Source organism: Gnatocerus cornutus, chromosome 6 (genome assembly GCF_029298725.1).
Source record: "Gnatocerus cornutus isolate USDA-ARS CGAHR chromosome 6, icGnaCorn1.1, whole genome shotgun sequence".
NCBI lineage: Eukaryota > Metazoa > Arthropoda > Insecta > Coleoptera > Tenebrionidae > Gnatocerus > Gnatocerus cornutus.
This window is the reverse complement of record NC_142238.1, coordinates 8,997,321-9,021,513: the sequence shown is the minus strand read 5'-3', so window position 1 is coordinate 9,021,513 and position 24,193 is coordinate 8,997,321. Positions and strand designations below refer to the sequence as shown.

Genomic DNA, 24,193 nt, shown 5'->3' with positions numbered 1-24,193 from the left:
TTTAGTCGGAACTGAATTTCAAGAGGACACTGTTGCGCTCAGACAGGAGTTGTGTAAGGATTAAAGCTCCGCCTTCTGGACCCCCTCCACAGCGTGATATCAGGACTCCAGCTGACTTGCTTTCCGCTGAATGGCGAATGTCACGTGTACTTAACGAATTTCAACAACGTGCAAACTTTCCGGCTTCTCCCACCAAGCTTTTTATTAATAAACCGGCAAACCAATCGGTTTACTGTTTGAGAAATAAGTACATATAATTATCTTCTAAGACGTGGATAATCTTGTTGTTTTAAACCAATATCAGTTTTTGTTAAATTTTACCTATGTATATTTCTTCCTTAACTTTCCTGTTTACAATGAATTTGTTTTATATTTGTTCAAGAATCCTACTTCTACCGACTAGATCAAAAAAAGATAATTATTTTGTGTAGCCATATGGCAACTTATTAATGCATACATACTTAATATTAACGTGGTTATATAAAGCGTAATATCAATGTACCGATAAAAATTATTAAGCAGTCACTTTAATTATTGGATTAATATTATCTTAATACCATGTAAGTGGCTGATTTAATGTTTAATAAATAAGTAAAAATTTCTGTTTGGATATGATTATTTATACCCTAACTGATTTATAAATTAATTAGAAAACGCTGGACGGTTCACGGTTAAAAAAAATAATTTGTGAAAAACCATCGTTCCTATTTCCACCTAGATAACTGAAATAATCATTTTTCTGCAAAGGTTTTATGCATATTACACAAATACAGTTTTTAAAACGATATTCCTATTTTATGGTAGTAGGATAATTAGCTTCAAAAATGATTTTACGGTTTCGGGGGCCAGGTAACATTGTAAAAGTCTCAACCGCCCAAGAAATGAGTTTATATACTACAAGACCGCACTGGTCGTCCCCATCTGTTTACTGGATTTTTACCTCATTTATGGATTTTGCGGTTTTGGGTTTACAAGGAACCATTAAAACGATTTACTCTCTGAAGACTATAAAATCGGAATATCCTTTTAGGAACTTGTCATGAGTGTTGCTTTTCTGATTAAAATCGTTTCAATTTTATAAATATTTTTTGTTATACTAAGTTGTTGGTTATAAATTCGGTATACTCCTATGCATTTATTTAGAAAACATTTTTTTTTAAAAGCGTTAACTACAAGAAAGTTTTGAACAAGTATAGGTACCTTCATGTAGCTTATAAATCGAGAAAGACAATAATAAAAAAATATAATCAAAACATTCAAATATTGCAAAAAAAGCAACAATATTATAAAATTTATAAAAACTCAAAAGAAAAAAAATTAAAAAGCTCGAGAAACTGACAAATTTGAAGGAAAAAGATAATTTAGATAGATACGTACATATATTTTAATTTTTGCAAACAATGAGAAAGGTGCATAATTTTCTGAGCATTAACTGGTGTTTGCTAAAAACATAATAAAAAAACAACTTGGTAAAAAATGTTTGTCTTAAATTTACCTACTTTTTTTTTCATACGCAATTTTGATGTGAAATTTTCGATATACTATGATACTTTCCGTTGCTTACTTATGTTTATTAATTTTTACATACATAATAAAAATAAACTTTTCAAATAAAATTAATAATAAATAAAAAATTCTTTATTGTTATTTCAGCAATTCAAAAACTTTTTTTTTTCTGAGAACATGTCAATATGTCGTCTGCAATGGAACTTTGAAATTAAATTTCTTTTTAAAAGGCACATGAAGATTACAGATTTTTGGGATTTTTGGATTAAGCTAAATATTTAGTAGAGAGAGAACCAACGTCGAAAATAAATATGTTTATTAGTTTCAGATTAAAAATTTGTATTCAACAATTGCGATAGATGATATGTATTTATATCTTGAGATTTTTCTACTTCATTAATTTTTGTCGACGTAAATGTGGTAATATTCAAAAAAGAAAGTATTTAAAGTACGGGAAAGAATTTTTTTTAACGTCGTTTTCTACTTTTCTTGGATTCTTCGAATCTTGGATTCTTCGGAAAATAATAACACTCGGGTCAGAACAATATTCTCTCTTTTAGTACAACGCAACTCTAAATAAATACATCTTCCACAAATCATTAAATAATAAAATATATCTAAAAAAATTAACGATCCACATAGGTGGACGTTCACTTTGTACATTTTTGATTACTTGAACTTTATTTCACATGCCTGTAACTGATCGAGCCCTAGTCATTCATTCTTTTTGTTAGTTTGTTCTCAACGTGTTTCCTAAAATTTTGCTGCAGAAAGGCTGGCGACTGCAAATGTATTTATTGAGCAGTCACCGAATATGAGAATCTTGTCTACAATAACACAAATAATTGAAACAATTTGCTTGGTTTAGTTGACAGAATTATTGGTAATGTCAAATTTATTCACTAACAATGTTTAGTTTTGTAAAAATAAAATTTACAAAGCAATGTCTATGAAATGTGTATTTTGTGTTGCAGTTTCAATTCGATAGAGTTTCGTTATTATAAGACTCACTTTGTATAATTACTATTTTTGGGCTTATTGATTTAATTTTATATTGATCAACTGATAAATAATTTAACAACAGAATAATGTATTAACTGAATTAGGATATAATAGTAAAAAATTCTTCGCACATTTTCATGGAAATAAGTGATCTGAAAAATGTTTATCTTTTTATTTAACATTTTAACCAATATTGGATGTACCTTTCTATAAATATTATACAGAGTGTTTTTGAATTACAATACCAAACAAAAGATGGTAATTGGTAAAGACAAGTAAAATTAATCGACAAATATTGCTTTATGCAATAGTCTTCTTGTTTTCGAGCTAAAATTAATCGAATTTTTTGGCAAAATTTCCAGTTTGCCACTGAATTAAAAAATATAATCTTGAATATTTATATATGAGGTGTTTCAAGTAAGTATAGTTCGTACAGTGAGAGTTTGAATGACAGAAAAGTCACTAAATCTACGCAATAAAGTGTTCCATACGCGCGAAATTTAAAATAACAAAGTAACCCCAGTTACTGACAACCCTGTCAACCCATTTCTCGTAGGAATTTCGTGTTTTTAGTGTATTTTGTAGCATAATTTGCTGCCAACCTATATGTCAGCTGTCGAAATATCCCAATCTCTCACCGGATATGCTATAGTAAAAGGTGTTTTTTTACCGTTAGAAAAAAATAAAAAATAGAAATTTGATTCCTTCAGGCTACCAAACACCTTGTTTAATATTTTGGTAACGTATTTTAAAAATAACTTTTTGCTTTTGATTTTTAAAATCAACTGAGATGAGACACAATTGCACATAAGCACAATTGCTGTTATGGAGCGAATATTATTAAAAGCTATAGTTTACAAAAGACCTATTACCACATAATCATCATCAACATTATTATCACATTAAAGTAAAGATGTAACTGCTGTTGAAGAATAATGAAGTGTATTTAGCCACTGTCCATAAAATCAGACATGCAACTTTATAAAATAATGGTGTTTTTTAAACTCTTTTTATTCTTTTTAAAAATCAATCACATTTCAAAATTTAATTTCAAATCAAAAAATACAGTCTACTACAATGCTAAAGTTAAAAGTTGCTTTTGCCATCTGTTGTCGAGTAGAGGTAGCTTACCAATCACAGCCAAGAACAGCTCCACTGCTCGCGTTTGATTTTTGCTTTACCCACCTTGCAGTTGTCCTAACCTTTCTTTTTTGACACTTTAATGACATCTCATGCTAATCAATTTTTTGAAAAATCCTTTAGTTTTTATTCAACGTCACACAAAACGTTTGTTAGCAATGAACAAAGCTTTAGTCGAAACTAAAATTGCATCAGATTCATCAAAATTGCATTCCTCAAAAGTTTGTAGTTATGCTTCTAATCTGAAAACCGACGTGGAATTTGAAAATCTACCGTCTCCTGTGAAAAGTGCGAGCGACAAAAAAGAATACAGGTCAGTTCATAGTCACTTTTGAATAGATTAAAAATTTTAATTACAGAGTTATTCGTTTGAAAAATGGTTTAACTGCATGTCTTATCTCTGATGCAAGCCCAATAAGTGAGTCAGATAATGAAGACGACGACGAGGAAGATGACGAAGAACAAGAAGAATCCGAAGAAGAGGAAGGGGATGGGTCAGATAACGATGACGAGGAGGATGATGAACCTAGGAATGAGCAAAAAATGGTCTTTTGATCAATATTATATTTCTATATTTGTACAACTCGTTTTTAGGCGGCAGCGAGTTTGTGTATTGGCGTAGGGAGCTTTAGTGATCCTAAAAACGTTCCTGGAATGGCTCATTTTCTGGAGCACATGGTTTTCATGGGCAGTGAAAAATTTCCTGAAGAAAATGATTTTGATTCTTTCATTTCAGTAATTATATTAGGACTCATACAATTAGACCTTTGCTAACAAATGAGTTGTAGAAAAGAGGAGGGTCTGATAACGCATCCACTGATTGTGAAGCAACCACATTTTATTTTGAGTGTTTAGAAAAAGATTTGTTTACTGCACTTGACAAGTTTGCCCAGTTTTTTATATCTCCTCTTATGAATAGAGGATCCATCAGTAGAGAGCGCGAAGCAATCGATTCTGGTAATATTAATAACAAAAAATTGGTTAAATTAAGTTCGAAAACTCATACTTTTTTGTCTCGCTGCCTGAAATGGGTAAAAATATTCACTTGTTAATCACGCAAATTTTTATTTAAGAATTTCAAATGGCGGTGCCATCGGATGTTTTCCGCAAAGAGCAACTTCTTGCGTCTTTTTCCAAGAGCGAAAGTCCCATAAATACTTTTACGTGGGGCAATCTAATCACTCTCAGAGATAACATTTCTGAAGACGATCTGTATGCAGGAGTGCATGAATTCAGAAAGCGCCACTACTCGGCTCATAGAATGACTTTAGCAATACAAGTCGGTGTCTCATGTATTTCTAGATTTAATTTCACTTAGAAGTGTCGTAGGCTCGACTTCCTATAGAGGAGTTACAATCGTACGTTCTCCACTGCTTTAGTGACGTGCCTTCAAATAATCTACCGCCTGATAACTTTAAGCAATTTATGGATGTTTTTGATACACCAGAGTTTACTAAATTGTATTATATCCAACCTGTTAAAGATTTAATTCAGGTAACAAAATATTTGTTGTGAATTTGTTCTTTATATAGATTTTTTAATTTAGGTGGAGCTGACCTGGGTCTTACCTTGTCTGTTTGAGAAATATAAGAGCAAGCCTCATCAGTACGTTTCGTGGCTAATAGGAGACGAAGGCAAAGGCAGTCTGTTGTCTTATTTGAAAAAAAAGTAAGTACTCACCACGTTTTTCTTGCGTTTTTACATAACTTTGTACAGAGTGTGGGTCTTGGGGATAACTGCAGGGAATGGGGAGTCCGGCAGTGAACACAATTCCATGTTCGCTCTTTTCACAGTCTACATGACGTTAACGGCAGAAGGTCTAAAGCATTTACCAGAGGTTTGTTTTCATGTTTTATTTTTCATTTGACTGTTTTCTTCCAGGTAGTTGAAACAGTTTTTTCCTACATAAATATGTTAAAAAAAGTAGGACCTCAAGAACGAATATATAACGAAATGAAAACGATTGCTGATACCGGGTTTACATTCTGTACAGAGCAAACAGCGGTGGAGACGGTAGAAGATGTATCTGAAGACATGCAGCTGTACCCACCTGAAGACTACATAACTGGGTCTGAGTTATTTTTTGAATATGACCCTGAGGGAATAAAAATGGTACTAAATTGCTTAATCCCAGACAAAATGAATATCATTGTTTTGTGTAATAATCCACCACCTGGACTTATTTTTGATAAAACCGAAAAGTGGTTTGGTACCAAATACACAGAACAAGGTTAGCAAGGTTACTTTAACTTCGTAGAAACACAAATTGGCCTTTTTGTGAATTACGTCAATTTTTTCTTAGATATTCCTGAAAAATGGTTAACAAAGTGGCAACAAGCTCCAATAATAGAAGACTTTGACTTACCACCGCCTAACATCTATCTTACTCAAAATTTCACCATTTTAGAAGAAGAAGAGAATCATCCTGACTATCCTGAGAAAATATTAGGTACCAACATAGTGGAACTGTGGTACCGAAAGGACCAAAAGTTTAAATTACCCACCGCGGACTGCAAGTTTTATTTCATAAATCCCATAGTCATGCAATCTTCAAAAGTGTAAGGCGCTCCACCGGTTTTGTTTCATTTAATCGTTTCTTTTCTCTTAGTTCAGCTTTGGTGGAATTCTACTCAACAATTCTTCAGATTGTTTTGACACTAGAAGCTTACCCGGCTCAAGCGGCTCAGTTAAATTATTCCTTCAAGAGCTATGATAAAGGACTCATATTAGCTACTTCGGGATACAACGAAAAACTGCATGTAAGCATCGTCTAATTGTGTTATCACTGTTATTCTTGTTTACTGCAGCTTCTAATTGAACTAATAATGAAACACTTCGTTCATTTCAACGAAAACTTGACTAAAGAAATGTTCGACGCTGTGAAGGACAAGATGATGAAATACTACTATAATTCCTTGATACGACCTGGAAATTTGGCAAAGTAAGGTTTGAGTATTTTTACGTTTTATTATTTCCATTTTGATTGTAGAGATATTCGACTAAAAATCTTGATAAATCAGCACCATTCCTTATTGGAGAAATACAATATTATTTCTTCCATAACTTTCGACGAAATGAAGAAGTTTGCTGAGGAGTATATCGGTAATTTGTTTATTAAAGCTCTGGTCCAAGGAAACATGACAAAGGACCATGCCATTAGTGTGGTTAAAAATGTGGTCACTGCACTAAATTGTCGACCAATTGAACCATCCACCTATCCGATGGTAAGTCAATTTCAACATTTTTTTTCTATTTAACAATATGTTTAAAGTACCGCGTCAGTAAGATACCCAAAGGAGAGACTTTTTGTGTCGTCGATTCATTCAATTTCAACGATTCTAATTCTATAGTAACTAATTACTACCAGTCAGGTCCTTTCTCACTGAAAGAAAGTGTCGTCGCCGAAATTCTCATGGTAAGAGAACAAATCATTTTATTACTACTACAGTTCAGTCTTTAGATGATTATCCAAGAACCTCTTTTTGACACTCTTCGCACCAAAGAACAGCTAGGTTACGACGTGAGTTGTTCTGATCGTGACACTTTTGGAATTCTTGGATTTTCAATAACTGTACATGCCCAAGCTACGAAAAATAGCAACGAGCATGTAGAAACCCGTATTGAAGAGTTCGTCAAGCAAGCAACCCATATTTTAGCTGATATGTCGCTGGAGGTTTTTGAAAACACTAAGAAGGACCTCCTGAAAAAGAAACATTGCGTCGATGTACACTTATCGGAAGAAACCAGCAGGAACTGGTCGGAAATCACCGATGAGGACTACATGTTTGATAGAATAAAACGGGAAATTGGCGAAATTGAAAATGTTACCCTTGACGATGTGCGGGTGTGGTGGAATGCGCATACCCGTGATGGAAACCAAAAGAATTTTAGGAAGTTAAGTATACAAGTAAGATGTTGGTGCAGTTTTCGGTTTACCTTATGATTTTTGTTAAGGTTGTAGGTTCCAAGGATAAAAGTAGCGATGATGAAAAAGACTCTCAAGAGGGCAAAGGTACAAAAACTCAGTTTTATGTACAGTAGTATTAACTTTGTTGTAGGTGGAAAACTTGAACTTAACTTCAGAAACTATGAAAGCAAAAATGGAGGAGGAAAAACTTCACAACGTACTATCATCAAAGACATTCCCGAGTTTAAAGAAAAACTGGTTTTGTACCCAGTTATTAATAAATATACTATTCCTCAGTGAAACCTATTGTTTAGTCGCGTGCATCTCTGGTGTGTTACGAATTGCATTTTTTGTGCTTAATTTCCATTGCAGCATTTGTGAGTGGTTTTACTACGCAAAAAACGTGTTAATTTAACTTTGATAATAAAATCATTAGATAATTCTCTAGTATTTTTAGTGCCACCTTAATTTTTCGCAATATAAATGATTCAAATACCTTTCTGTTCAACATGATGTCCTCACTCCGGCTCTGTCGAAAGGTCTACCAACATCGTATCAACAAATGACACCATCTATTATTTTGACAACTGACATATGAGAACGAAAATCAAAACAAGTTGTTTTGAGTATTTCTTTTAAACATTTCTAACAATTTGAGGTGCAATTTTACAGCCAAAATGAGCCGTAGGAAGAAAATAAAGGTAAGGACCTCATTTGAAACATTTTTTCCAACCTTATTTTACTATTTTCATACACAAAATTGCATTAACAAGATATTCGACAAAAAGTGAGGTTAAATCAAAAACAAATATTTTTCAAGGTTGATACCAAAGAAGTAGAAGAGAAGTTGCAGACTGCTGAAGAAGAAAACAGCACGGAAAACACAGAAAAGCCTAAAGCCACACTTTCTGAGAAGAAACTATCTTCTGGTGCAAGTTCTTCAAAGACCGCCAAGAAGGAAGCAAAGAAGGAAGAGGTAAAAAAAGAGGAAGAAAAGAAAAAAGATGTTGATCCAGAATCTGAACTTGACGATCCTGTTATTAAGGATTTGTTTTCTGGGTTAGAAGGAGCAGCTTTTCAGAGCAGAATGCCATTTGATAAAATGACGTCAAATGAGGCTGCTTGCTTCCCAGATATTGCACAAGCTGCATTACAGACTATCAAAGTCTATTTAAATGTCCGTAATCGCATTTTGCAAATGTGGTTGGATAATCCTAAGCAACAGCTCATACTTGAAAATGTGATGGAAAAAATGGAAGTTCCTTATAACAGTGATGCGGCGTTACTTAAACGAATCCACGCGTTCCTTGAAAGAAACGGCTATATTAACTTTGGGGTCTTTAAGAGATTAAAGCCAATCCCTACAAAAAAATATGGGAAAGTTATAGTGATAGGTGCAGGCATTGCAGGCTTAGCAGCAGCACAACAGCTTCAACAGTTTGGTTTGGAAGTTATAGTTCTAGAAGCTCGAGATAGAGTAGGGGGTAGGATCGCCACTTTTAGAAAAGGTTTGTCATAAATAGAAATGACATGGATTATATTTTGTTGTTTTAGGGAACTATATAGCAGATCTAGGCGCTATGGTAGTAACAGGTCTAGGTGGAAACCCTGTTACAACCTTAAGCAAACAAATAGATATGGAACTTCACCGTATTCGGCAAAAGTGCCCTTTGTATCAGTCAAGTGGCGTTACTGTAGATAAAGACAAGGATGAGATGGTTGAGCGGGAATTTAATCGGCTTTTAGAAGCTACGTCTTATTTATCTCATCAATTAGATTTTAATTACGCTGGAAATAAGCCTGTTAGTCTAGGCCAAGCTTTAGAATGGGTGATTAAACTACAAGAGAAACATGTTAGGGAGAAACAAATCGAGCACCTGAAATCTGTTATCACGTTACAAGAAAAGTTGAAAACAAATCAGAAGTTGATAGTAGGAATCAAAGAGCAAATGCTTGAAACGAACGCAAAAATTAAAGAACTGTCTGCTATTGATAAAAGAGATGTTCAATTAGAGTTTGCTTATAGAAGTGCCGTTAGAGATTTAAATGCTTATGCTAAAGAATGGGATCAACTCCAAGAACAAGCGAAGGAAATTGAAGATAAGCTGAAAGAAATGGAAAGTTCTCCACCAAGGTTGAGGTCTAAAAATATAAATAAAACAATGTAATAGCTTTTTTCTACAGTGACGTTTATTTATCATCCAAGGACCGGCAGATTTTGGATTGGCATTTTGCAAACTTGGAATTTGCCAATGCAACTCCTCTCTCAAATCTATCTTTGAAGCATTGGGACCAGGACGACGACTTCGAATTTACTGGAAATCATCTAACAGGTATGTGATATTGATAAACAAATATTCATGCGTAGAAAAAACTGCAAAGATATGTCACTATCGGGTACAATTCGAACAAAGAACGCAAGAATTTTATTTGATATTGAACATTAAATGTACGACTTTCACAAACCGAGGGATGACGATTTTCGAAATCGAAATCTTAAAACTTCTAAACTTAGGGCTTACGGCAAGTCGTCATAGTTTCCACATTACACTTTAAATAAAATAAACAGTTTGTGCAGAAAAATATTTACGAAAATCAGACAATAATATTTCCCGGCCGAGAGATCGCAAATTACTACAAAAGTTCTTTGTGAACATTCTCGAAGCAAAGCGCAAAAACATATAGATGTCCGGAAAGTGGCGCACCACCTTGAAAGGGGATAATTGGTGGTCCCCCAGAGTTCCAAAAAAAATATTAAAAATAATTTAAATTTCTAGTATTGAAAGCTATAGCTATTGTATTCTTGGCGTTAGTCAGGTCGGCTTATAAACGAGTAATGTAACTATGAACTGATTGACATTGTTGATTCAAAAATTTGTCTTTGTACAAAATGTCCTTTTGGTAGCAAATTTATTTGAACGTGAAATTATTGCACAGAAATCGTAAGTTTTGACATAAGACAGCTTTTTTTTTTTAATTTTCCGATGATACAGTATCATGGTGGTGCGCGACTTTCCGGACACTCTGTATGAACATAAACAAAGAAACAAAAAAATGTGAAACTACGATATGATTTATTGTAATTGTAATAATGATTTTTTTGTCTGTCTTTTTATGTTATTCATTTTTTGCAAAGCAGTTTTTTGTGCTCGACAAATTATGCATAAACAATTTTTGAACGTTATTGTAATTTGGCCAACGTTAAACTTTTTATTACAACAGGACTGGCCTAAATTACACTTTTTTTTGCAATTTTGCAACACACGGAATTCTTCTTATCAACATATTCCATTTGAATGTAAATAAAATACATATGCAGAACAATAACTTTCAGAGATTAGCTCGGAATGCGAGTTCTGTCTAACTGTTTCCAACCATTTCAAAGTCCGAAAATTACCATCTCGTCATCAGTAACTGTTCTGAAAATTAAAGATAGAGAAACTGTATTGTTTAAACACTGTGTATTTATGTTAAGAGATTTTTTTTTATTATTTTATGATAACTCATAAAGCAAGGACTTTTTTATTTTGGGTTTGCACACTGATAAAATAATATTTTAGTTTGGTAGATTTATTTATTAGTGTAATAAGCGAATTTCAAAAGTCGGTAGAATTATAAGTCAATTAAAAAAATTATAAATTTTAAGCATCTCGGTATAGTTGGTTGCATATAATTTATCCACATTGTTCAAAGGGACGACTGAAAGGAATGTTACAAATGATTTTTTTAAAAATAATTTATACAAGCCGAATGTCAAAAAGTGCAATTTTAATTTACTATCATTAAATTATTATTTTCAATTTTTCCATCAAATGTGATTTTTTAATTAAACTGTTTACTAGAAAAGATTAGTTCCAGCCTCGGGTTCCAACACATCCGATTATACATACTTTGATAAATAATTTACGGAAACGGCAAATTATAAATTATTCAACAAAAGTGCCATTGCTGTTTGTATTTTTTTTTTTTTTGGAAATTCCACTTGTTAGTAAAATTAAATTAAGTTTAGTTTACCTGCAGTTACAGTACTAAAAATAAAGAGATGTTCTTGCAAAGCACTAGACAATTTGAAGTAGCTGTAGTTTGTTTGCTTTTGCAAATAAAGCGAATAATTCTCATTGCTTCGTCAGTAGCCACAAGTTTATGTGATCATTTATCCGGCTTGATATTAAAAGATTTATTAACTAAGACAAGCACATTCTTTCTAAAGTATTTTGTAGAAGTAAACTGCAATGCGACGAAGTTATGTCCATCTATTTCATTGCATCAAGTTTAAGATTCTTACGAACGGAAGTGCTAATAACTGTTTGTACTTTTTGCCATACCGATCTTCTTGTCTGAATCATCAACGTAATCTCTATACGTTTCTTCATTCCACATGCTTTACTTTGAAACTTGTTTTTATTAGCACTTGCGCTTCCATTTTCAGTGGTCATTTGGGTTATAATCCGGTGGCGTTTTTCCGAAAATTATGAAGTTTGTCGCCCTTTTACATATCATCAATGTGCCGGCGGGTAACCAGGTCATTATTGTTTATTTATTGCTATAATAACACGTTTTTCTTCTCGTAATAACGTCGATTTACACCTTGCGGCAAGACGTACGTGATTGACAGACATTAAACCCTAGCAGCTTTACAGGTCAGTGAGCGGATAGAAACTCGAACAGTTCAACCTCCATCGTCATGGTTTATAACAGTTTTTCGTACTGAAAAATATTTCTGTATTAAAATGTGCGTGGACGTATAAACGGCCAATGGACGATGTTATAAGTCCTTGTGTGCATGAGTGCTTCATTTGCCTGACCCGTCCGACAGGGGCCTTTAGATCGATCAGATAAGTCGCCTGATAAGCTGGTCATCTCACGATTTCTGGATTCGTTTTATTTTAGCTTCGACCTCAAGCTTTTTTGGTCAATCTGGCGCGCTGGCGATGCTTCTACCGATTAAATACTTGTTTACGTACAACGTTTATTAAACAGAGAACTTTGTTAACGTCCTGTGCAAATTCTATGCCACCAATTCCACTAGTGTATTGATAACTTGTTTTCTTTTTTCACATAAAAACAGCATTCTAAAGTAACTTGACTCATAAAATCTTTAATTTTTATCGATAAAAGTATACTGTGAAACTAATGCATAATGTAAGGGGCTGCAGCACGAATGAATGTTGACATATTATGAGCGAAACGAATGTGCTAATTTTACGAATGCCACAATCCCGTATTTTTATAACTGAGCTAGGGTTATTAAGCGTTACGATTGAAAAGTCTACGAAGGAAACAATGGCATTTTATTGATGAGATCCAGTTATTAAAAACAAATAGACGTATTTACTGTGTTTTCAGCTTGAGTAGTTTTAAATCCTGTTAAAGTTTCTATTAACACAAATACTGACTGAAAATTCTGACTGGTCACATTTTTTTAATACTAGAATAAGGGTAATATGAATAATAATTCAATTTTTTTCCTCCAAAGCGACAAGAGTAACTAATAACACCAGTCAACATGATTTTTGTCTTTGGCTTCTAAATGTCAAATTTTGGTTTCTTCTACGTTACTAATAAAGAGAAAAAAATTTTTGGATCAAAATTTGCTTTTGTAGAAATGAGCAATTTTTCAAATTTTTAAGAAAAAATGATTGTTTTTTCATAATTTTATTATAAAATAGAATCAAAATTTTTTTGCAGAACATCGGAGTCTTTTTAATTCCAGAATAATGATCAGTAATAGCATACAAATGTAAGATAATAAAAAGTTCAAAAATGAATATTGTTAGTGATTTTCTTATGCTTGTATGGATTTTCTCGTATTGACCCCAAATGTAATCTCCAATCATATGCATCTTGTTAATTTTGAAAAAATATGAGAATTAAGATCAATTTAGGTTAATTTTGATGATTTTTCCTTATAATAACAGTTATTGAGCATTCAAGTTACAAAAATATTAATATGTTCTAAAGTATTTTTGCAGTTAGGAACACAGGCAAATTAAAGTACCATTTTTTATCTTAATTTCGGGTTCACAGGTTTAATAGGCTTCATAAGGCCAACAAAGCTTTAAATTTGTTATCAAAGAATTTTTTTTTGCTTCTTACTTTAATAAATAAATTCACCGAAAAATAAAAACAAAATGACTTAATATCTTGTTTACACTGTTTTAACGCTATTTTTTAACTCAGTAATACAACTGTGATAAACAAGTAAACAGTCACTACTGTGTCCTACGCGAGTGATCTGCAATTTACTACAGTTTTGATCAATGCGCTACGACTTGCCGCTCGCAAATTAAATTAAAATCTTCAAAATTTACTTATTGACGTAAAACACACAAAACCAAACTTTAGAAGCTAAGAAAGTATATTTTCTTAATTTGTATTTTAAACATTCTTAAGTTGCTATGGAAACAAAGCTATTCTAACATTCCGTATCGAAATAGATATTCTAGCAGTGAAAACGAATGCGAAAATGACGAAAATAGTTCTGTTACAAGAACAAATTAGGAAAAATGATATAAAAACCTCGTTCATAAGGCCATTTAAAAATTTTAAAAATTTGCCTTATGAAACTCGGTGTTTTAATATCCTATTTACTGTTTTTCGATACCTAGAATCAGAGTTTATATACTAAAACAGAAAAACACAAAAAAAATATTTTTTTTGTCGACCTGTGTAATCTAAATTTTCTAAAGGCAAGTGTACATTTTTTGCCAGTTAAAAAATTGGACGATTGAAATTCATCGGCTGCAAATGTACTTGAATCATTTTCATTCCTTACTTTCCACTACTCTTATTTTTATTGCTTTTTTTGTCATTGCACAAACTTAGACCTTGGCTACTTCGTGATGATCACTTGATCATTTCGTCCGAATCGTGGCTTAAGTTTCACGGACGTAATCGAGGAATTGTTTTTTATATTTTACGGAGATGTAGAGATAATCAATTACCACGAATTGACGATTTTATTTGTCACTTTTTGTCGTCTTGGTCTTCAACAGAATTTTCAAGTGGTCGTTCTCTTTTTAATTCGTTCCAGTGGCGATTATATTCTTCACTAATGGGATGTCATTAGCGCCTAATGTGTTCTAATATTTAATATGGATTCCGAATTTGAAGGTGTGTTTTCCGCTTTAGGCCGCTGCTGAGTAGTGGTAATTTTTCATAACAAAGGTGTAATTTTTAATGGTAGATTACGCAATGAAAACTCGTTGAATTGAAGATATTAATTACAAAGATAAACTTGTTTTGATCGAGCTGCAGCTTTAGCGCGAAGACACCCGCAGTGCACGAACTAATTAATATCCCCGCCAATTAATATCAGTTTTTATGCACTTAAGATTGATTTGTTGCTATTGTGTTTTGATTATCAGCCGTGAACGCGACGGGGGTTCGTCGCCCTAATTCGCGTTTCTCATACAACGTCGATTTTACTGATGTCGGAATGTTTTTTAATACGTTTCCTGCGAACGCTACTCTTCAAAATCGATTAATATATGTTTTCTTTATGGTCGTGGCGAATTTTTAATCGTCCTTTTGTCTCCGACAACAATAGGTTCGCAATTATTTCGAGCAGGGTGCGAACCAAATTCGAAAATAATTCGCGGGGTCACCTGTTTACCGAAACGTCTCATTGATGTTCCTTTTGGAAATCTTTCACATCTCGAAAAAAAATCACGAAGAAACCAGATTTTACATGCACGCAAATGGCAGATTAGTTACGTAGAATGCAGAGGATTAAACAATGAACCAGAAAAAAAACAGGTGCCTAGAAAAGCGGTGTGGTGGGGGAATTTCGACAGGACCGTAATCAGACCCCCAATTTTGAGTTTTTTAAATCTAATTTAAATTTCATTTTTATAAGCTTTGGGGAACAGTACCTAGATTGCTTTGTCCTACTTGTTACTCTAATTTAAAGCCTTCCACGTTGGGGATATGTTGTTGGATATTTTTACTTGTCAGCACAGTTGATGTTGAACTTCCAAATTATTTGAGAGTACGGACTCATTAGAAATTTGGTCGTCCTGCCGCCGTCCCTGCTTGGTCCCATTATTTGGTGGCCTCATTAAGTGGAAAGCGGATTTCAAAAAAGTCTGGTCATTATATGATAATGCGAGATCGCGGGGACATTTTTTGCGTTGCATCTTCATGTGTGTTGTCGAAATAATATTTATTAAATCAGCAGATGTGGCTAAATTTCTTAGATGGCGTTTGGATAATTCCAAATTTGCTATTTGAGTTATTTCGCCTAATTCCCTACTGGTCGATCTTAAGTTAAAAAGTCAATTGTCGCGCCTCAGTGGTGTCGGTGGCATTCTACGAATCAGGCCGCATCTAATTGATAAAATACAATATACCGCCGAGAATCGATTGGCTACGGATGTTAGTGCTCGTGTGGAGCCAACATTGTCTTCGGAAATCCACAAAGAGCATCTCGGACGCGACCTTGCCGTTCACGATGTGGATGGATGAAATTGAGTTATACGGATTTTTTGTTTATGTAACGTGTGTTGGCCTTTAGTTTATAAGCTGAGCTTGGAGTGTTTTTATTAAGGATGCTCATTAAAAAGTATAGCACATTGTTCGGCAAGGTACGGCTAATTTTGCATCGTCAGATATGTGAATCTAACAGTTGTTTTGTATTTTCACATGTGGAACTGAAATGGGCGTAAAAATGTGCATTAAAATGAAGGAATATTTAAGCAAAACGTATGAGAACTGAAAGTACGAAGTCGGCCCCAAAAGTGCTCTAACTGGGAATTTAAATTCACTTGTAATCTTTTATTTATCAGTAAATTACAGGATATGCTAACTGACTACGAATGCACGTTATTCTACGTGAGCTTCATTTGAACTTCTAAGCTTAATTGCGGGATTTTACACTTTTGATTGATTTTTCATTTAAATTACCATTTTACTGAATTAAGAATGCAGATTCTTGACGTCTTCCGTCGCAGCAGATGTTGCTACATCCTTTTTATGATTGCTACTCGTGTTACTTGTAATTATAATACACTTTTAGAGTACAGCTCGTATAATTTACCAAATACTGCTAATTTCGCCATTACCAGTTCGGCAGTGTTGACAACAGAATTGAAATGGTAAAGATCGCAACTTTTTTCTTTTCTTTGCAAGCAATTGAAATGTGTATGGAAGCAAATCTCACCATGAAAGTGACACGGAATGCTGATCGAATATGACAATTGTAGATCGTGGATAGCGTTTACGGAGCGCGGTAACTGATGGAAGTGAAGATAAGTTGATAAGTCAACCGGTGAACCGGTTCAGAAGTGACGGTCAAGAAGGCGACATCATTAATTAATTTATAAACCTAATAACAATTTTAAATAATTTAATGGCGGATCATTCCGTGGAATTGAGTAATAACCTGAATTCAACGCGGGACAAGAAAAATAACAATTTTTATTCTTGTGGTCGCGAGTCCTCCATCTTACGTCTCACTTATTGGATTGTTCTGCGTTGAGGAAAAGTCCGTTTGGCGGTAGCTTCTCATAATAACGGAAATGATTCTTTATGTGACATGTAGACGGGCCAAAGCGGCTTACCCGAGCTTAAAGTCTTCATAGCTCCGTCAAGATAAGAAATGATCTTGAAATCACACCCATTTAATTCCATTTGTCGTGTCGTTTTTTGTCATATAGTGGGTTGAAATGTGGGGACAAAACGTAATGCCGCTTCGGTTTGAGATACCGAACACCGGATCTTTATAATTTGCAAAAGATCTCGAGGACTTTGATAGCAACTGAAGAAAGGGGATGGTTAAAGGCGGCCGCTCTTTGCGAATCCGACACCTCTTCCGTTTATAATAGCGATGATTGTTGCGGCTCCACCTAAAGCTTTACTCTACATATCTATTCTTTGATACAAAAGTGTCTACAATTAACGGAATTTGTATTTGAATGGTCAATCTATTTTGGACTAAACGTAATAGATATGTGTCTTAGGGGTGAAGTTGTGGTGTGACAGGTGTCTTACATTTAGAGCACTTTGCCACATGCCAGACAGGACTCAGCTTTTTCTGATTTGCATAATATATGTCACTTCTATTAATTATCTTGATGTTATCGAGACGATCGCTTTATTAATTTATTATGATGTAATTTTATCAATGCCGCTCTAGATAGATTTAATCACAAAATTATAGTATCGGTTACTGGGGACCAATTAAATGTAATATTATCGTCTCTAAAATGGCGTAAGCTTAAAGTGACAGGACCACTGAGATTGTATCTGAAATTTTGTTCTTTAAGACGTACTTTTTATTTTGATAATACACTTTAGAAAAACTCCCTTTATGCCTGGGAGGCTCTGTGTTTTTGTCTAAATTTTGTTCTAAATTTTGACTTCAAACAGCAGTTTTATCAAGGATTCTAATAATTTTATGATAATTAAATTTTTCTCTTCGAATGTTTTGATATATGGTTCTCTCAAATAAGAAATTCCTTTACATGGGGAATCCGTAATAGCGTGCGTTGGTGTAAAATGTAAATTGGATCAGATGTTTCTACTTTCAAATTTTTCATCAAATTTAATCCAATATGCAAATGCTTTCAAATAGTTTAAGTATAATTTTAGAGCAGAACCAGTTTCAACAGGAAAGTAAACAAAGTATTGTGTTTTTGTCGTCCAATTTGCAGCGCAATTGCATTTATAAGCTTTTTATCCTAGCAATTTTGTTGTGGGAGCCCAATTGTTATATAAGACTCAGGTTAAAGGGCGATCATGTTATCCTTTATATGGTTGTTTTATTTTCGAGAAATGTAAATTGTGGGATATATTAGATAAGGAAATAAGTGACTGTCCAGTTTATACCCACGCTGTTGGGTCTCATTATCCCATAAACACAACGGTTGGTATTGTGTATTATTGCAGTTGGCCACTCTGATCACTTTCGCGATCGGCAACGTTATTACTGCTCGAGCTGAATCATTTTGTTATTCAAATATTGTCCGTATATGTTACCAATTCATGCAGAATTCAACTCGCGGCCACGTGTTTTGTCTTTCAAGTTGGTGGAAATGTCGTGTAAGTGGAACGATTTATTAGCCTTTGTGAACAATAAGTCATGGATTTCAAGAAACGGTAGATGATGTTAAGAGAACCCTAATTAAATGAAAAATTTTAAACGGAAATGTCATACCTACCGTCTTGGCTGTCTCCATCTGGAAAGATAGAATTGATAAGGGGTTTCATTAGGAGGCAAACCATGTATAATTATTATAATCTCGTGTCAAAAATCATCAACTTTTTGATGACATAATTACCAGAACGCTGCAGTTAAAATTTTACGTTTTTTCTTTTCGGAATACCTGTCTCCTGTGAAACTCAAGTATTTGAGAAGAACAAGAAAACCATATTAAATGTTTTTTTTGTACACAAATTGTCCGTGACTAAATTAGAATGTTGATGTGAACTAGGTAATAATTTTAATGATACTTTAATAAAACTTTAATGACGGTTCTTCTATGGTAATAATCATGCCGAGCACAGAATCCAAGCAATCAGTTTATTACATCATAAAAATTGCCCAAAGTGTGTGCTATATGCCTAATAGGGTGTAATTTATTTTTTAAGAGGTCGAATGAAGCGCTAAATTATAAATTAATAATTGTTCCCAAAGTCGCTTACGAGCCATTTTTATTATTTGAAGGTGAAGGCGTTAGAAATAAGGAGTTAATAACAACATCTGACTATACTTTTAGTGTCAGAAATTAGAAGAAAGCCAGACGATGCTTAACTGGCACTTTTATTTACACATAATCTACATAGGAATACACCTTGGGAACCAACTTAAATGGTCCCAGTATTTAGCCCTTGTATCACTGCATCAATCCACGTTCTGTAGAAAGGCACACTTACGTAAACTCCGGGGACAGTAGCAGTCCCACAGCCTTTACCCCAAATAACCAATCCTACCATGGTACCTTTTCCTGTATTTGGGCAAGTCAGAGGTGCACCTCCATCAAACTAAAAGTTTTTTGTTAAAATATCGGAAAACAAGGAAATCGCAGTTTCTTACCGTGCATGCGTCCAGGTCGGCTTGTCCTCCCGCGCAAACTTCTCCACCAGTTTGATCTAAGTATGTGTCAACTGTGGGCAAAACTGGCAATAAACCTCCTCTGCATTGTGCTATGGAGACCGGATTAACATTTACTTGCTTCATAGGATTGGTTGGATGGTCATTTTGCATAAAACTGGTTTCACCCCAACCTGCCACGATGCATCTATCAAAGAAATGTTATCAAAATTTTAGTCAAGAGGAAATGATTACGTTTGAGGTGGTGGGCCGAGATATGCGCTCGCGCTTTCGACTGCAGGGTTAGATGCAGGCAGACATAAAGAATTGATGTTATTTGCACTTAGACTGAATGGAGTGTTCACACGAATAATTGCTATATCATTCTGGAGCAACGGAAAATTAGTGTACTGTTCGTGTACATAAATTCTGCTCGCTGTTCTTGTTTGGATACCTTCCTGGACCGACGGATTAGAAACTCCCATGATGACTGTAACTGCTGTGGGATTGAGCCTAAAAAATTAATGAAACAAGAAGCTTTTTCTTGCTTTCGCTTATACATACCTATCCCCCCAAACTTTGTGAGCTGCAGTGAGAATATGATAGTTATCAATAAGCACTCCACTACCAGCGTACGGTATGTTGGTAGAGTTCCGTATATAAGCTTGCCACGGGTGAGCACCAGCAGGAGCAGGACCATTGGCTGTAGATGGTGTAGGTGTAACGAAACGTTCACCACATCTACTTGATGGTCCTTGGGTATAACAAGGAATTTGTCCACTTGGACAAAGGTCACCCTGTCAAAAAATAATTAATCTATGTAGCTTAATAGGTCTGAAAAACTTACAGGGGTGACGATTCGTGGGTCAATTCCCGGGCTAACTGGAACACCACCATTGTTACAATAGCCGGCTGGAACACAGACGTATGAATCGCCGGCTGCTGTAGTTCCTCCTCCTTGGGCTCTTGTCTTAACTAAGATTAAAAAATTGTTAATTGTAAAACACCAATCATATCATTTCTTTAACCACGAAAAATTATAAGTACTAACCGACAATTAGGGCCGACAGTAGAGCGATGTACCTTAACTGTAACATGTTTATCGTACACTTGTATGAAATGTATGTGACTTTTTTAGAAGAATGAAGATTTTATAGTAACAAGTATGAATTTCCCACCAAATAGACCCATTTTGTTGACATTGAATCTTTGTTTTGCCGAAGTACATCAGCATACGGGAAGTCCGTAATAGAACGATTTTTGAACCTTGCTTGTGGTCGTTATAAAAATTAAATCCGTAATTTGCTATTTTCGATTGTCACAACCGGAAACACATCCATTTAAATTCGTTCATTGGTGAAGGGCGCAACGTCAAGGGTGGATGAGAATTAAACTGAACAATTATCTCACATTAAACAGTTTATCTTGTGTAACGCGTTCGATAATTTGTGGGGTTTTTATTTTCATGATTCATCTTAGCAGTGGGTAACTGTGAACAGTTCAGCGTTGTCTGATGTAAAGGAACAACTTTTCGAATCCTTTTGACAGGTGAGTTGAGTACATTAACATTTAAATAAGCGGTTTTTATCGCGATAATTCTTTTCACTCGGATATACCGAACTAGTCATTAGCGCTCGCAGATTAATTACGGGAAAACTTGTCATACGGTTTGATAAGCGCTCTAATAGATAATTACCGCAACTGGTTGTTATTTGTTTTATTATAATTAACAAGCTATAATGGTTATATGTAATAAGCCATCAGCCATCAATGGAAAAGGCTGCTCAACGAGATAACGCATGAGAGCACTTAGTGTCTAAATTATGGCATCGTCGTATTACTTACTCCTCAGTATAGCAATCAGATATGAATATCATCGTGTGTTTTTTCTTCTTGCATAATTTATTCATAACTTTACGTAACGTCGTGCAACTACCCGTGTATCTAATTTAAATAATATAATAACCAAATAAAGTTGACTAGAATAATTAGAAAAAATTTAATTAATCATTACCGCTTAACAGATAGGTACATTGCACACATATGCCAATCGATGAAGAATGTTTATTGCAAGTCAAGTTTACGAAGACTTATTTGAAGCAAATTCTTAATTACTAAACCAGTAGCTATTTGAAGCGCGGATAGTTGCTATGGGGATTAAAACTATTCTTCATCTGTAGATAATAATAATAATTGTTTTGAGATTTTATCTTGTTGGCAATATGAGATGTAGGTGATTGAAATTCAGAAGCTGAAAAGATTTCGATTTTTCAAAAAAAGAAAAATTGCGTGGCAGCTTCTCGTCTGGTGGCTACAATTTTTGTGTTGTCTAGGCCTGTAACCAAATACCTATCCATTGTCTTTTACGTATAGAATGATTCTTAAAAAATTGACGCACCTTAACCGGATGCTATTCGAAATGGAAAGGATGGGAGAAACTACATATCTATTTGTTTTACGATAATTTTGGAATTTTGTTTTATAGAATATTTATTGACTTTCCATCTTTCGTCTTCGGTTGACCATCGGCTTACTTTTTTCATTCTTTAGCTTCATCGTGAGCTTAAGCTACTTATTATTTAATCGCCTTTAATCCGTTGAACTTCTTTAGCAATACATAAGTGCAGGTTTGATATTGATCTGTAATGTAGTGTAAAATGTAAATGGAGTGATAATTAATACTTCTAATTGTAGCAAAAGCTTATTGCATATGTCAGTACCTTGTTCCAACCCCACTTGAGTAGGACGTTCTAAGTTAAATGTTAACTCAATTATTTATTGTTTGCGAAATGACTATGCACTCTTTCTAGTGCCACTGCAATTAAACATAGCGAAATATAATTTCCAAGCAAGTACATAATATAATTGTATGTTATTAAGTTTGTTATGTTTGGTTTAGTAATAAGGCGTTTATACTACTATTTGCATGATATTATAGTGTTAAAAATGTCGTGTTGGTTTAACTCTAGTAGTTATTTTATTATCTTGGACTTATCGTTTTGCTTTCCATGTTTTCACATTTTTAGTTCGCTGTTTCTTGTTTACATCACACCTGCTTTTCTAGCACAATTGCAGTTAAATTGAGAAGTTAATTAAGTAGGTAACAATCATTAGAAAAGCATATCTCAACAACTGGCTAATTTGCATAGAACGTGGTCAGTTCGTGAACTACACGAAAAATTGTATAAAATATTGTACATTTAATTAATAAAGACACGAATGAATATCACATAGTCAACCCAAGAAATTTTCAGATGTGAACACAATGAGGGTTAAGATATGGGAAGTATTGTTAGTTAACAATTACCTTTTTCGCGGTGTAATCTGCTTCGTCAATATTAACCGAGCAGCTACACGATTTGGGCGGCCCGTGAAAATATTTACAATCTTGTGATTGCTATAATCAGAGGTTCGCTTGTTTATAACAGAGAGAGTGATTAATGGTGGGCAATAGTTTTCCTGATTTATTCTTCATTCGGCCGACGTAAGATGTCGTTATATCGTTTTCTTTTATCACTGTGAAATTTAAATAATTAATTAAAAGAGTTCTATTTAATTGCACAGGTAGGAAGCAATTTTCTATGATCTATGGCTGTAGTATACGGTTATGTATTTATTTAAATTAAATCAGCAGATTCTGGTTACACCTACCCAATTTTGCGGAGACGAGCGCTATTGCTTCATCGAATAAAAAAGGTGTAATTTCCTTTTACCAAACACGAAAATGATGTATACGTGATTTGGGTTATTTGATCTATCTTGTTAGTCGGGTGAAAGTGGGAACGTGGCATTTAGATTTCTTTGAGTGTTTGTGTGGCGAACATGAGTTCTTTCGAAAGCATTATATAGCCAAATGGGTTTGCGACTTGCTATCTGTAAATAGGCGCTGTTAATCTAAATTGAACCCGAAGTTTCTCATTTACAGACTTGTATATCTTTCATTGTTTAAATTGGAAAACACCTGTTGTGAATATTGCCTTCATAACAGTTCTAGGGATTGATATCAATATAGTCTTGTTTAGTATTGTGTTGCTTAATTTTTCAGTGTTTGAAACAATTAGCATTACGTAAGCACTAACGGGTATACGATTCTTTGTGGACTTAATTGAAATTATTATGTTTTCAAGATGTGAAGGTACGTATTAGATTCGATGACAGGAGAAAGCGAATTCAAGTATGGTGTATGTTTTTTCTCATTTTTCCATTGTGGAAACACGCCATCTTGATGCTGGTGTCTTCCCAAACCATGTGAAGGAAGTAGCTTAAAACTGGCAATTGCGAATCCATGCGTCGTGTCCATGTGAATATCTACGATCAACCTTACCATACAAGCGTCCAGTTGTTTACTGTACCCATTTATAATTCTCCGTATGATGATTAATCAAATGAGCCATCACTTCTTATATCGGCACTGAGATGCACGGCTACAGTTTTGACATAACCGAGTTCGCTCGGAGCTGATTTCATCGCCGGAATTTTTTTTCAAGTCGGCACATTATATCTTGTGTGTGTGTTTCTTCTCGCAAGACCAGCGAACGCTATTATCCCCAAGTACTACACGGTTCTTCTGGGCTGTGATTATGGCGGTCAGATTGTCTGCTGACCCC

The 24,193-nt window shown here is 34.3% G+C and overlaps 3 protein-coding genes across 3 annotated transcripts in view; 2 read left to right on the top strand and 1 right to left on the bottom strand.

Moving 5' to 3' along the window:
• The first annotated feature begins 3,688 nt into the window (after nucleotides 1–3,688).
• Nucleotides 3,689–7,997, top strand: LOC148172671 (nardilysin-like). Its single transcript, XM_088039256.1, has 17 exons — nucleotides 3,689–3,961; nucleotides 4,008–4,194; nucleotides 4,243–4,383; nucleotides 4,437–4,605; nucleotides 4,722–4,927; nucleotides 4,978–5,142; nucleotides 5,195–5,316; nucleotides 5,365–5,485; nucleotides 5,530–5,878; nucleotides 5,951–6,206; nucleotides 6,257–6,407; nucleotides 6,456–6,589; nucleotides 6,638–6,872; nucleotides 6,920–7,063; nucleotides 7,109–7,555; nucleotides 7,603–7,660; nucleotides 7,707–7,997. Exons 1-17 carry the CDS (start codon nucleotides 3,741–3,743, stop codon nucleotides 7,853–7,855), a joined length of 3,255 nt encoding a protein of 1,084 aa, XP_087895382.1. The 5' UTR covers nucleotides 3,689–3,740; the 3' UTR covers nucleotides 7,856–7,997.
• A 134-nt stretch (nucleotides 7,998–8,131) lies between these two features.
• Nucleotides 8,132–24,193, top strand: part of Su(var)3-3 (lysine-specific histone demethylase Su(var)3-3) — a 120,647-nt gene continuing 104,585 nt past the window's right edge. The window contains exons 1-4 of the mRNA XM_088039353.1: nucleotides 8,132–8,256; nucleotides 8,376–9,063; nucleotides 9,110–9,689; nucleotides 9,740–9,888. Coding sequence (XP_087895479.1) covers nucleotides 8,233–8,256; nucleotides 8,376–9,063; nucleotides 9,110–9,689; nucleotides 9,740–9,888 — 1,441 coding nt within the window. The 5' untranslated portion in view covers nucleotides 8,132–8,232. The remainder of the gene's footprint in view (nucleotides 8,257–8,375; nucleotides 9,064–9,109; nucleotides 9,690–9,739; nucleotides 9,889–24,193) is intronic.
• Nucleotides 19,299–20,885, bottom strand: LOC148172670 (inactive CLIP domain-containing serine protease A3-like). The gene is made up of 6 exons (XM_088039165.1): nucleotides 20,638–20,885; nucleotides 20,434–20,561; nucleotides 20,151–20,383; nucleotides 19,842–20,099; nucleotides 19,590–19,794; nucleotides 19,299–19,537 (listed from the first exon to the last, which is right to left on the bottom strand). The coding sequence occupies exons 1-6, from the start codon at nucleotides 20,681–20,683 to the stop codon at nucleotides 19,361–19,363; spliced, it is 1,047 nt and encodes a 348-aa protein (XP_087895291.1). The 5' UTR covers nucleotides 20,684–20,885; the 3' UTR covers nucleotides 19,299–19,360.